The 14226-nt window shown below is 38.4% G+C and overlaps 1 protein-coding gene across 10 annotated transcripts in view; it reads right to left on the bottom strand.

Annotated features, from left to right (window-relative positions):
• The window catches only part of elna (elastin a), a 56059-nt gene that overhangs the window by 5828 nt on the left and 36005 nt on the right, over positions 1 to 14226 (bottom strand). For 3 of the 10 annotated variants that reach the window (XM_028464028.1, XM_028464030.1, XM_028464031.1), the window contains 19 exons: positions 13768 to 13923; positions 9931 to 10038; positions 9740 to 9823; positions 9628 to 9660; positions 9148 to 9354; positions 9020 to 9052; positions 8788 to 8937; positions 8141 to 8338; positions 7829 to 7888; positions 4863 to 4949; positions 4715 to 4744; positions 4471 to 4514; positions 3298 to 3325; positions 3185 to 3199; positions 3055 to 3084; positions 2409 to 2456; positions 1596 to 1655; positions 292 to 348; positions 141 to 197 (listed from right to left, as the gene is read on the bottom strand). In XM_028464028.1, the coding sequence (XP_028319829.1) occupies positions 141 to 197; positions 292 to 348; positions 1596 to 1655; positions 2409 to 2456; positions 3055 to 3084; positions 3185 to 3199; positions 3298 to 3325; positions 4471 to 4514; positions 4715 to 4744; positions 4863 to 4949; positions 7829 to 7888; positions 8141 to 8338; positions 8788 to 8937; positions 9020 to 9052; positions 9148 to 9354; positions 9628 to 9660; positions 9740 to 9823; positions 9931 to 10038; positions 13768 to 13923 (1485 nt within the window). Of the gene's footprint in view, positions 1 to 140; positions 198 to 291; positions 349 to 1595; positions 1656 to 2408; positions 2457 to 3054; positions 3085 to 3184; positions 3200 to 3297; positions 3326 to 4470; positions 4515 to 4714; positions 4745 to 4862; positions 4950 to 6543; positions 6715 to 7828; positions 7889 to 8140; positions 8345 to 8780; positions 8938 to 9019; positions 9053 to 9147; positions 9355 to 9627; positions 9661 to 9739; positions 9824 to 9930; positions 10039 to 13767; positions 13924 to 14226 lie in introns of those variants that run through there. The other 7 variants (XM_028464029.1, XM_028464037.1, XM_028464035.1 and 4 more) reach the window with 7 other exon arrangements.

Below are 14226 nucleotides of genomic sequence, written 5' to 3'. Positions count from 1 at the left end.
ACATGAATGGGGAAGTATGGTAATAACTTCACTTAACAAAAAAAAATGCCTTGATTTTGTTTTGTCTTAAAAATGATATTGTTGTTGTTTTAATCCACATTAATTTTCCCGTAATAAAACTTCATCAGTTTATTTCTGACCTTGATAATTTCCTGCAGACAGAGGGATTCCTCCACCACCTCCAGCTCCACCCACAGCTGCAAAATAAAGTCACATACAAAATGTGTAACAAACAGCTGGCATAACCATAGAAGAAGAAAACCTCCCAAATGTCTAGGTGTGCAAACCTACCCGGAGGATTCAGAGGCCTCGCAACCGGCAGCCCTCCAGCTCCTGCTCCATAAGGTCCTAAAAAAGAGGAGAGTTGTACTTATTCACTGTACAGTTTGACATATGTGATATTTTCCAGGAGTGTTTCATGTAACGTTTTTGTTTAACAATGTATGTCATGTTCTGCAAAAAACTGCAATAAACGTGTTAATTTTAAAGGCACCCATGTTAAGTGGTTTGTGTTGTAAATTTTGCAATTTTTCACCAGTTTTAGAATGCATTTTGTAACATTTCAATAATCTTAGGGCGCTCTGTTTTATCAAGGTTATTATAACTACAAATCTAGAGGAGGTTATGACCAAACAATTTAAAAATGTTCATCGAAAATGTTTTTCTTAACATTCTCTGAACATAAAAAAAAGGAAGTGTCTCCTGGTATGTAATACGTACAGTATCCATATCCCGGCATTCTATCGGTCACATGCACCTATCACGTGACCTAAACTGGCCAATGACGGGTGTTGCGTACGGATAGAATGCCGATATATGGATACGTATTATGTATTGACAGTCACTGCCTAAAAAAAAGAAAGTGTCTATTTGTACGGTTGCCGTACGGACAACCCCAGGTGCTATTGGTACGGTTGCCGAAGTACAAGTATGTAGCGTTAGGGTTTGGTTAAGGTTTAGGGTTTAGGGTTATGTTATAACCCAATATCGCAACAATCTTTAGGGTTAGGTTTATGGTAAGGTTTAGTCTTAGTCACGCGACCTAAACTGACCAATGACTGACCTATCACGCGACCTAAACTGGCCAATGACTGACCTATCACGTGACCTAAACTGACCAATGACTGACCTATCACGCGACCTAAACTGGCCAAATAGGGGCGCTGCATACAGATAGAATGTTGGTATATTGATACGGCAACCGTATGGATAGACACTGCCTAAAAAAACTACCCTCAAAAAATGATGAAGCATAATATTCTAGCAGTGTTATACAGTAACTAAAGATCTACAGAACGTTATCACTAAACATTTGTGGAATGATTATAAAGAATGTTCCTCTGAAACATTCTGAGAACTTCAAAAAAAAACAATCCGCAAGCAATTTTTAGAAAACATTAGAGCGTAATATTTTCGTAATCCAAGACTGTTCTTTTGGAACATTCTGGGAACTTGAAAAATACTACCCACAAAAAACATTACTATAACATTAAAGGTAACATTCTGAGAACCTTTACAGAACCAAAAATGTCTCCTTATTCACAGCACTCAGAACTTAAGGTGTACAGAAATATGAGAGGAAAAATAAAACTTGCCGCCATAAGTTCCAACATAAGGATATCCACCTGCACCAGGACCAACTCCCACTCCACCACCTAGAATGAGACAAAAACAGAACAAAAGTAGAACCAGTAAGACAAACTGTAACTTTAAACGATCTTACAAATTACACAACCTGTAAATCTAAGCACAGCAATGTAAGTCCTGGTGTTTCCATTGTGATGTTGTACTTATTTCAAGTTTTTTTCCCACCATTATTCAGTTTGCTCAGAATCTGTGGATCAATCACAAAAACTGCTGAATAGCACCAGTATAATGAGCGTGCACACCTGCGGTGCACAAAACTGATGACTGCTCAGTCAATTGAATGTTTAAATTGAAGAAAAAAGGGCTGACGCAGCTCTTCCTTACAACAACAATGTTTTATTGATGTAAATGGAGACATTGGTTGTCTAGACAGAATGTGCAGAAAATGAAAAATGAGATTCTCTGGAAAGAAAGTACTATTGCATAAATGTGTGTTTATAAGTTGATTAGGGTATTTATGGATGAAATAACATAGTTAAGCAGGTACGATCAAAAATCACGAGTATACAGTATAGTATGGGGGGGGGGGGCAACAACACTGTTATAATAAAGGTTGGTGATACAAAAAGGAAAATATGTGAATATTGGGAGAAGTGAACCACTAAAACGTGTTGTGTAGATAATTTTTTTGAAAAAATAAAAAAAAGAAGAACAAAAATTAAAACTGTCAGCCCCAACAACGACTCAGAAAAACTAGCACTTTAGGAAAAAGTGTTATTGTTATTCTTATTATTAAAATGGGTAGTGGTGTAGTGTTTTACCTGGTAAAAATGGCTTTGGTGCTTTCACCCCTGTGCCAATCCCAGCACCTAAAAACATCGTTTTTTGTCATTAAAAATACATACATTTGCAGCTGCTATATTTCTCTTTGTCTCCACGCTGTGGTCAACTAGCGATAGTACAGTCCAGGACACCAAGAGTAAAAAATCAACTAAGATTATCATAAAAGCAACAAAATAAAACAATGCTTTAATTTATATAAAAGGGCCTAAAAAGGTTTAATAAAAATAATAACAAGTATATGTATATATTCAAACCATCTATAAACATTATTTTGCACTGTATAACAACTGAGCTGTATGTAGTAAGTAATCGATCTAAAATCTGAGTTTCATTTATCATTGGGAATCACATGAGAAGGTAAAGATTCATAAAATGATGTAATCTTGTGTCATCATAGATCAGATCACACATTGGTTACTTTAAAGTTGCACATGTTACCAGGTTGACCTAGACCTGTCGTAGCAACTGGAAAAAAAAAACAGGCAAAAGGTTACACTAAATAACTGTATCGGGAATATTAGCAAATTAAGCGTCTTCGTGAAATATGCTGGTTAAAAAAAAAAAAAAAAAAAAAAAAAAAACAGTATAGTTTACAGACAAAAAAAGGTTAAAAACTCTTCCTACCACCAGAAGGAGCTGGAACTCCTACCCCGCCTATGATGCACAAACACACAAAGAAAATATATGCCAGACAAATAATAAAATACTCTGGGTTGTTTTGCTACATGAAAGAAAAAAATCTGCATATATTTACCAACACTTGTGCCAGCTGTGAAAACAAATAAAGCATTAGTGTTGTCAAACTGTTCCAGTGTTCTTCTTAGATTGGCATGCAGCAGAGGCAACAATGTAAATTGTTTGACTTACAACTGGGCTGAATTACTCCTGCTGCGACTGTGGAAAGAGAAATAAAGGAGAGATTGTGAAACCGCTTTAGAGAGGACAAGAAATGTTGAAAATATTTTTCAACCTACCACCTGATTTCCCACGAACATGACAGGAGTGTGATGGGCAAACAAAGATAAAAATGAATTAGTAACACATGAAAGGCCCAAAAAATGTCAAGGAAAGTAATGTATCAAAACATGTTGTCATTGTACTGACATGAAGCAATTAAAAAACTAAAGAACAAAAAGGAGAATAAAAGTTCAAAGAAGAACACAGATGAGAAAATTGTATCAGTATTTGCACTGGACAGGAATAATAACAAAATTATTTGTACAATGTTGCTTACAAAGCCTGATCAAACCATTATTTAAATTCATAGGTGTATTTATGGTGAATTTCAGGGGTGACATGCTTTAATGCTAGCCTTTATTCACCTTGAAAACAATATTAACAGTGAAAGTGACACAGTGGAATGTATAGTGGTATGCTCTTCATAGCCAAATTTATCACACAGAGGTGCACAGAGCATACGTCTATATTTTACAATGATTGTACATGGCTGTGAGCTAGTTTGGTACTTTTAATGACGTCTGCTTTGAGTGTGTTTTCTTTTTAAGTGCTGCTTTTACAAGTCAAAGTGGTTGAGATCTTTGTCTTTTCAAAATAAGTCGGCATAAAATATAATACAAATCTAAATCGGAGCCTTGGCATAGCTTTTTGAAAGCTATGATAATATACTATATTAAAGTATTAACGAAGACAAAAACTGTCAAACACTGCTGGATGTTGTGTGATACACATGTATCACATCAGCTCCTTATTCACACCAATTCAAACCTGATATTTCTCCAAGTTTTGCAAATTACTTGGACACACCATCTATTTTAAACATTGCAATAACAAAATGATACTCAGTGTTAATACAGCAGCTAACAGGGTTAATTAATTAAAAGAAAAAACAAAGATTGGTGGATCGCTTGCAGAACTATTGTATATACAGGTATAGGTCCTACACGGTATAGAGAATTATATAGGGTTTTTTTTTTTTATAACTAAATATATCCACATATATGTAAAAGGTTAGACACATGCTACTATAAAAAAAAAAATAACACATATTTAACTTGATGCTTAACACAAACAAAAGGTCTTACTGGAATCTGGGGATCCATAGGGTCTGCTGGTTGGTGTGGGCCCTGCAAAAGAGATAGCAGGCAGATGTTGTAAAGTTGACACTAATACTTCCACTCCTGGAAGAGCTAAAGCTAAAGACGCAAAACACTTGGACACATTTATAAAACATAAAGACTAACACAAAGTTGATGATCAACAGAGTAAAGAAAAAAATATATAGATATTTTTGAAGGCGATACAAAATTTTTGTGTTTCATGGCACCTGGTCCTGCAGTCCAAGCATGTCCTCCATCTTTGAATGAAAGAGTAAAAAAAAAGTTTAGTAAACATGATCTATGAAAAAATGAAGGCAAAGACAAAACAATTTTATTTTATTTAAAGTAAATAATGAGGCTTTCCAGAAACATTACCGAGGGCATGGGAGCCATTTAAAAGGGCGGTGCCTCTGCCACCTGGAGTCACTCCTGGTACTGCAAGTCCTGTTCCGGTGAGTCCTGCTACAGAAGGAACACATATTATCTCCTTTGCTGCTTCTTTTATTTGTGATGTTGCTGTACATGTTTGAGTCAGCTGAGATCGCTTGTTGGAGTCCAAAAGATGCATTATGATCTACTGTAAATTTAATTCACAGTCTGGACCTAAGGATGACTACAGCTTATCTCTGCTACCTTTAGAAAATATAAACATCATTAGTAGCACGGGGGCCAGCACTCCCACTCCCTCCAATTTTAATCACACCTCAACACACCACCCCCGGAGGGTACGACCACCACATCCACCCTCCGTAGCTATTGCACCACATACACATATATACACAAAAGTTGGGAGGCGCTCCACTCCATCCCCTTTCTTTTAATTGCACCTCATCTGCGGCCCAGAGGGTGGGTCCGGGGCGCCCTTGGCTTGGGGCTGTGGCTTGTGCTTGTGCTGTCTGGTGGGCGGTGGGGCCTGTGCTGCTGTCCTTGCGCCATCTGGGGCTGTGCGGTCCTGCTGGATTGTAACCGGTTTGTGAATTGGGGTGGGGGGGCGAACCCTTGGGGGCGACTTGCAGCATCCCCTTGGTGCCCTAGGCGCCTGGGGATGTGGTCGTCGTTCTTGGGCAGGCTGTTCTAGCCGTATGCTGGGCGTGGGCCTTGGCTCCTCTGCTGGGGGGCTCTCTGGGCCCTCTCCTCGGGGGGTTGGGTGCGGGGTTGTGTATGTGGGGGGTGGTGGCTTCCTCTCGGCTTGGGGGTGTCTGGGGGGCTGCTTGCTTATTCTGCTGGCCTGGCTGCATCTTTGGACCCGGGGCGGAGCTTGGGTTTGCAGAAGCGGTTCTTGCACATACATTGGTCTATGATGCACTGGCATGACTTAATTGCAATAGCAAAACATGCATTGCTGTCTTAAAAAGATTGCACTTCTTGTAGTGTTGACCTTTGACAGCATGTGCAGACAAAGAAAAAAAAAGTTATACTGTATATATATATAAACATCATGATCACTTATTGAGTTTTACAACTGAAAATCTTTGTCTTCAGGTTTCCTTTTTGGAGTCATCACTGGGTACTGTGACCAAAATGAGGCTGCCCTTTGGAGATTTAATAAAACTAATAAAACGCTGCTTATTAATTGTCCAGAGGGTTTATCATGAGGAACTGCTGAATCTCAACCTTGTTGTTTTTCCTGTGCCCTTTAGTGAAACATGTTTTCTGTGGTTTTTGTTCTTTTCTTTTTCCTCTCCATCTAAATGGCGACCCAGATTTAGGTGGTTAGATGAAACATACCGTTTGGCTTGGGTAACCCTCTGGACTCCACGGTGAGGGATAAACGACTTGGCTAATTGGTGTCCAAACTCACCCAACTGAGACAGAACCAAATGGGCTAGGAAGCATTGCAGGAAGATTTTAAGAAGATGATTTGAAGTATAGCTGCACGATACCCATGGTACCCAGCGGTGCCAAATTGGAACGGTTCCCGGATTACGATACTACCGGTACCAGTTTCCACAACTTAGTGGCTGCCTCTACTCTCCTTCCAGCTTCTCACTGCACAGTCTAAGCTCACTGCACGCTACTCACTTGAAAACAAACCAACATGGCAACCGAACTCCACAGCTGCTGAATGATTGGGTGTTTGCCTGTTACTGGTGACGTCTGGAGATATGATAGACTGTTTCCGTACACTGGGTTCGCCCGTCTGTTAGCCGATTGGCTGTTCGTGTGTTTTTGTTTTTGCCATCAAGAACGAACTCCATGAAGACAGCTCCGCTTTGACAGAAACTTGCTGCAAAACAAACAACAAGCTAAAGTTCTGTCTCACCTGGACACGTGCACGGCTTACAATCACAAACACGAGACAACACATGGCAGAAGCACCGGGCACGAGCTCGTGCCCGGTGCTTCTGCCATGTGTTGTCTCGTGTTTGTAGCAGTAGTGGCATCACTAATTTTGCTCAAAAAATCGAACTCCAAAAGTCCCATTTGGAACTATTTTGGCTTTAAACGAGGCAGAGACGATAAAGCAATAGGAGATCCACTGTGCAGGCACTGCCACCAAGCTATAGGAGCCAAAGGAGAGAACACCTTTTGTTGGGGTTTTTTTTCCGCACGGACTCAAAGCAATCTTTTATTTTATTCATTTATTTATTTACAGAGATTTTTACAATGTCCAAATATTTACATATTATATACATACAAAGGAGGGATCACATCCAATCTCATAAAACACCAGTGACGTCACCCAGAAAATACATACAAATATAGTTTTCTCAGGGAATCAGTTCCTGTTTATTGTATTTCATCCTCTATGGTTTATTATGTTGGAGAAAAAGCATTTTTGTCTAATTTTTTTTTTTTTTTTTTTTTTAAAGAGAGTGGATTTGTTATCCTTTAATCTCTCTTCCTACTGTCGCTAAATGCTTGTTCATGTGGATCTTGTTGGGTTCTTTCGTTCTATGGACTTTATATTTTGTTCAGCGCTTTCAGAGAACTTTGTTGTATTTTGCGCTATATAAATAAAGTTGAATTGAATTGAACTAAGTTGAATATTTATATTAGTTTAACAGAAATTGATGCGCAAAGGAAACTGAATGATTATTTTTTTAATTTCAACCATATGAATTCTAACTTCATTTATTAGTTTTTTTTATTGCTGATATGCTTTTGTTCATGTACTCATGCACCAAACAACACTATAAGTAATGAATAAGTATTTCTAATTTGTACAAATACATTGCAGTTCATAAAAATAATAATAATAATAATAATAATAATAAAAAAGGCTTCAGTATTGCGACATTACCCGGAACCGTGATACTTTGTCTGGTATAGTATTGTGGTTACTCATTTTGGTATCGTCACAACTCTAATTTGAAGTATTTCAAAGATGTTCTTCTTACCATTTCCTTGTCCAATCCCTCCTGCTCCACCACCTGGTACAACACTATGTCCATATCCTGCTGTGAATCAGAGATGTAATGTCCCATTCTGTGTCTGTTAAGCTCCAGCAGAGAAGATAAACAGCTAACACAAGGCAGTCACTTAATCTTAATTATTCTTATTTGGGACTATGAATTAAATTTAGCATCTTTGCAAACTCTGGTGTATCTACATGCATACTTTGATATGTAAATGTTCATTAATACGCATTGACTCATAAAAATAAATCAATGAATAAAATGGTTAAATTTCTGATTATTTAGTTATTTTACCATATTTGGCTGCTTTTGCTGAGGCAGAATATTGTCCGCCTCCTGGCACTAACCCAGGTACTCCTCCTGGAACACCACCGGATACTCCACCAGGTACTCCACCAGGTACTCCTCCAGGTACTCCACCAGGTACTCCACCAGGTACACCACCTGGAACACCACCTGGAACACCACCTGGAACACCACCTGGAACACCACCTGGAATAAAGTAATTGAACAACTGCATTTGTATTTATTTTTGTTTATTTTTTTTTACATGTAAATGTTATTAATAATGATAAAAATAAACTACACAAACTGCATTTCCTAATGCAAGTGAGGAAGCATAAGCTGAACCCCTGGAATTGGTATAACCCCTCAGAGTCAGAATTCCCCCTTGGAATCAGTACAACCCATCCAAGTCAGTATAGCCTCAGTATACCCCTCAGAATCCGTATGATAGCGCTGTTCCAAAAAGTTTGAATGGTAATTTAAACATTTATTTTATAAGATTAAACTTACTAATAAATGTGCAGGATTAGTTAACTGCCAAGAATTTATGGGATAATAATAATAAAGTACATGAAAAACAGTAGTGAAAGTGTTACATATGCTCACTAATGATCAATAATATACATATTTTACATTGTTGTTCTCATTTCACTCACCATATTTCGCAGCTTTTGCAGCAGCAGAGTATTGTCCACCTCCGACTCCTGCTACCCCTGCTCCTCCAAGTCCTCCAAGACCTCCAAATCCTCCAAGACCTCCAAGACCATAACCAGCTCCAGCACCAGCACCAGCACCACCAGTGACCCCTATGTAAACACATAATTACAGCAGGCTCTCCCATTTGTTTGCTGAATGGGGACAAGATGGAAAAACAGACACATTTCTTACCATATTTCGGAGGTTTTACTCCGGCACCAAAACCTGAAAGAATAAATGAGTGTTTATATTGAACATTGTGTTTGAATTTTATGTACAACAAAGAACAGAGCTGTCGTGTTTTGCTTCTCTTTTCTTACCTCCATAACCACCTCTACCACCACTAGGTTGTATCTGGCCTGCTCCCCCAAGAACTCCTCCGGGAACTCCTCCGGGAACTCCTCCGGGAACTCCTCCGGGAACTCCTCCGGGGACTCCTCCGGGGACTCCTCCGGGGACTCCACCACGAACTCCACCAGAAACTCCACCAAGAACTCCAACTCCTCCCAGACCTGCTCCTGAGACTCCTATAAGTTTGGACAATGTATCAGTGTAACAAGCGTGTTGTCTTATTCCAAGTAATCTACCCGAGTCTAATCTGATACTGTTCAGCACATAGGAGTCTATTGATTCAATTCAGAAATATTTCAGTAAAACTACAGCATCATTCATCTGTCCATTTTCTGACTCACTAGCTCCTTTTTCCATGGCCACAGGGGTCTGCTAGTGCCTATTTAGCATCATTCACTTAATGTGAAATACAGTATCTTGTAATATTGTAAATATGAAATAAGTCTTACCATATTTAGGAGGTTTTCCACCAGCACCAATAGCTGGAAAAAAAAAACTATTAGGAAAAAAAAAAAAAGCAAAATAACTTGTACCAATTCTTATATTTTAATCTTTGCTTACACCCATATCCTGCTGAATATGGCAAACCAGGAACATTTGATCCAGCTCCACCACCATATGGAGAAGCTCCTGCTCCCCCTCGACCTTTAAAACATGTAACACCACAGTGATCTTGCAATGCCAGAAGTGCCTCATTTGATGAAAATTCTTTATGTGTAATGATTTAACTTTATTCTTTTATGTTGACTTACCAGCAGCAGGGTATCCTCCTCCAACCAGGCCTCCAGATCCCCCTGCTCCTCCTAGTCCTTGACCACCCAGACCTCCTACTCCTCCTGTTCCTCCTATTCCACCCACTCCTGTGCAAAACCAATTATTTTAATGCAACATGAAGACAAAAACAATGTCTTAAGTGTTTGAGTAATGAACTGTTCCATTCAGCTTTCATTGAAGGATTGCTGTTGAATATTCACACTGTGGTGTTTATGACTGTGAAAGTAAGTGGAAACTTAAACCCTAAACCTCTTCAAACCAGGATTAAGTGCTTTAATTTCAGCTACAGTAATATCACACCATTCTCACCACGTCTGATTAACTTGATGAACTTTTTCTTCTGAGAAAGGACACGATACTTCAACAACTGTCATTTACCATCTGACTCTGAGGTAATCATCTACTCCTTTTTTATTCCCTGGCTGTCAAAATCTTGCATATTGTTGCAGATTACCCACATTTGAAGAATGTTGTGATTAATTTTGGATTAAATGATTTAGGCAAGGAGGAGTCTGAGGTGTTGAAGCAGGATTTCGCCCATCTGCTGAAAACTGTGAGCTGTTTGCAGCCTAAAGTGTTCATCAGTGGCCCGATACCCCCAGTCCGCAAAGGAGATATAAAATTCCCAAGGCTTTACTCGCTGAATATATTTTTATCTTCGGCTTGTGCTGCCGTTTCACTAAATTTTATAGAAAATTTTCCGATTTTTTTTAAAGCAGATGGACTGTGTCTAAACAAGGCTGGAGTGAAACTTTTTACATCCAACTTATTTTACTGATACCAGTCACACTGCTATCAGTCCTGATAAAGACAGAGGACAACATGTACCATCGGAGAACAAAACAAGGAAAGAACATGGAGTCAAGAAATGAAAATGAAAATCGCCAAAATGAAGAGGTCAACTCACCCTCCACACCTCAGGACCCACATGCTTCACCCCAAAAATCACCTACTTCCACCTCATTCAGCTTCTCTCCTACTCCTGCCTTCTTGGATTTAACTGCCCAGATGAACGAGCTGGTTCTTGCCGGCACAAGACTGACACCCCACCCTTTACCCCACCAAGGTCCCATCTTATCTCCCATAAAGAACCAATCAGCACCACCCATCCCTCCTCGACGATACCAGGCCCAGGATCACTCTTCTCCTCAAGCCAGCTGTGTTCAACTTAGAGCGACACAAGTCTGATGTGTGTTGGGTCCGGACTGCAATACCACTATTTTTAGGAACAACCAGAAAAAGTCAGGGCCTTATGGCGTTAATGCAGCTTCTTTAATTCCTGTGGTGACATGTAATAGGTAAAATTGAAAAATAAAAAAAAACAAAAAGCTTAAGAGAGATAAAAATGTGACTACTATAACATGTTTCCAAAGAGTCACCAATGTCTCCAGTAAAGTCTTTAAAATAGCTACATTAGATCTCTTGTTAACAAATCACTGCTAATTAATGATATTATTTTGACACATCACTTGGACTTTTTACTTCTCAATGAAACATGGTTGAATGATGGTATCAGTAATACTGTTCTCAATGAAAGTGCACCACAAGACTTTATTTATTTCAATAAGTGTCGTACTTGCAGGAAAGGTGGTGGAGTTGCAGCCATCTTTAAATCAATATTTCAGTGCAAAGTAATAACATTTGGTGATTTTATCTCCTTTGAATATATGTCGTTCTTACCGAAGGGTGATTCAAGAGTTCTGTTTTTAGTCGTTTATAGACCCCCAAAATATTCTGGAGAATTCATGGATGAGTTTGCTGAACTGCTGTCAGTTGTATGCACTGAATACAACTTTTTAATAATAACAGGTGACTTTAATATTCATGTAGACAATAACATGGACAATACTGCCAAAGAACTGTATGCTTTAATGGATACTTTTGGTCTTATACAACATGTGACTGGTCCGACACACACTCAAGTTCACACTTTGGATCTGGTTATCTCTAAAGGTGTTGATATCTCTGCTGTTGATGCAAGAGACTTAGCTCTATCTGATCATTTCAGTGTCTTTTTTGACTTAGAGACTGTAACATCTGTCCCCCCTACTTCTGTGTGTTTAAAGAAAAGGTACATAAATGACACATGTGCACAGTTTATGGAATCCATAGCAATGACATCAACTTTGAGTGCTGAAACAGTTGATAATATTTTGGATGAGTTTATTACAAAAGTCTGTAATGTCATAGATGTGGTGGCTCCAATCAACACTAAAATAAACCAAACACCTTGGAGGAAGACTGAGATAACGCAGAATTTTATAACTGATTGTAGAAGAGCTGAGCGTGAATGGAGATCAACAAAACTAAAAATTGATCTAGATCTGTACAAAATGAGTCTGCATAAACTCAATGATGGCTTCTTCAAAGCGAGGCAGCAATGCATTTCTGAAATTATTGCTAAAAATGTCAACAACTCTCGCACATTGTTTTCTGTAATTGAAAAGCTCACAACATCCCCCCCACCCGATCAAATAACCCCTGAATTACTGTCAACTGGAAAATGCAATGAATTTGCTGTATATTTCAATGAAAAAATACAGTCAATAAGGTCAAACATCAGATGATACACAACTATAACTATCACTGAACCCAGATGCCTATGGTCCCATTGAGGTGTTATGTGACTGCTTAGAAAAAGTAAACTGCTGGATGAGTGAAAACTTCCTTCAAAGAAATCATGACAAGATGGAGGTGATTGTCTTTGGTAACAAGGAAAAGAGGACAGATGTCAGCAAGTATCTTGAGTCTCGACCTTTAAAAGGCAAAGATCAAGTCAAAAACCTTGGGGTTCTGATTGACTCAGATTTCACATTCAGCAGTCATATCAAATCTACTACAAAAAAACCAAAAACAGTCTTCTTAGTTGTTATGCTGCAAAGAGGTGGAATAAACTGAGCTGAAGTCAGCATCTAATGTGAACATTTTTAAATCAAAGTTAAAGGCACTTTTTTTCTCTACTGCATATGATTGAGAAGGAGATTTTTGGGCATGTTGTTGATTTAATGTGTTTGTTGATGATTTTAAATGATTTTAAAAATTGTTTTGCCGACTTTAATGTTCTTTTGTACTTTTTGATCATGTAAAGCACATTAAGTTGCTTTGAAATGCACTATACAAATAAATTTGCCTTGCCTTGCCTTGGAGGTTATAAAGGAAGCATTGTGCCTAATTTTCTTAGCTTTTCGAGAATTGGAACGCTCCTTATCCTGGCCGCCACTTAAACACTTACGGGGTTATATATTATTACTAATAATAATAATAATAATAATAATAATAATAATAATAATAATAATAATGGTTTGATTTATACAGCGCTTTTTTCGAGGAGACTCAAAGAGCATTACAGAAACCATTATTCATTCACACCAGTCATACAGTTGGTGGTAAGCTACAATGTAGCCATAGCTGCCCTGGAGCACACTGACAGAAGCTGGGCTGCCATTTTGCACCTACAGCCCCTCTGACCACCACTAACATTCATACAGAATTCATACCCATTCATGCGAGGCAATGTGGGAAAATGGCTTTGCCCAAAGACACAATGACAATTACTTAGATAGAGCGGGATTCTAACTTCCAACCCTTCGGTAATTGGACAATGCACTCTACCACTCAACCACAATCGCCCTAAGGAAAAGTGGATAGGAAAGGAGATTGGAGGGACAATTTGGATGGAGCCAAAGGGGTTTAATATATTTTAAAGATTCAAACTAAACTAAAATTTGATAAAACAAACTGGGTACATGCAGCTAAATGTGGTTTAAACCTAAAGTGTTAATTTTTTCTATGTAACAATGTTCTTTTACAATTACCATATTTAGCAGCTTTGGCAGCACTTGAGTAACCTCCTCCTGTTCCTGCAAATCCCCCGATTCCCCCGGTGAGGGATCCTTGTCCTCCAGTTCCACCCAGTGCTCCAAATCCTCCAGAAGGTGAAAGTCCTCCTCTGCCTCCAATTCCTCCTACTCCTGTCGAAAAATTACCTCTATTTAGTGTGGTCAGAAAAATGCATACAGTTAGATTTAATATTTTATTTTTATGTTTATAAATTTATTTATAATATGAGATAGAGCAGGAGTGCTAAAGTCACTCTATTAAAAAAGCCAGAATCAAAGCAAAACAGATTAGAAAAATCTAAGTGTTATTGTAAAATAATTTAATGCATTTTTAATCATGTATAGCTTACTGTTAGAGATAAAATACAACCATCTGCAAATTGAACTGTATGAAGGTATAACTAATAATCAAAATGTTATTTTAAACTCTGCAAG

The sequence above is a fragment of the Gouania willdenowi genome, chromosome 13, assembly GCF_900634775.1.
Source record: "Gouania willdenowi chromosome 13, fGouWil2.1, whole genome shotgun sequence".
Lineage (NCBI taxonomy): Eukaryota > Metazoa > Chordata > Actinopteri > Blenniiformes > Gobiesocidae > Gouania > Gouania willdenowi.
Note: the sequence above shows the minus strand (reverse complement) of the source record. Positions and strands in the feature narration are given on the sequence as shown.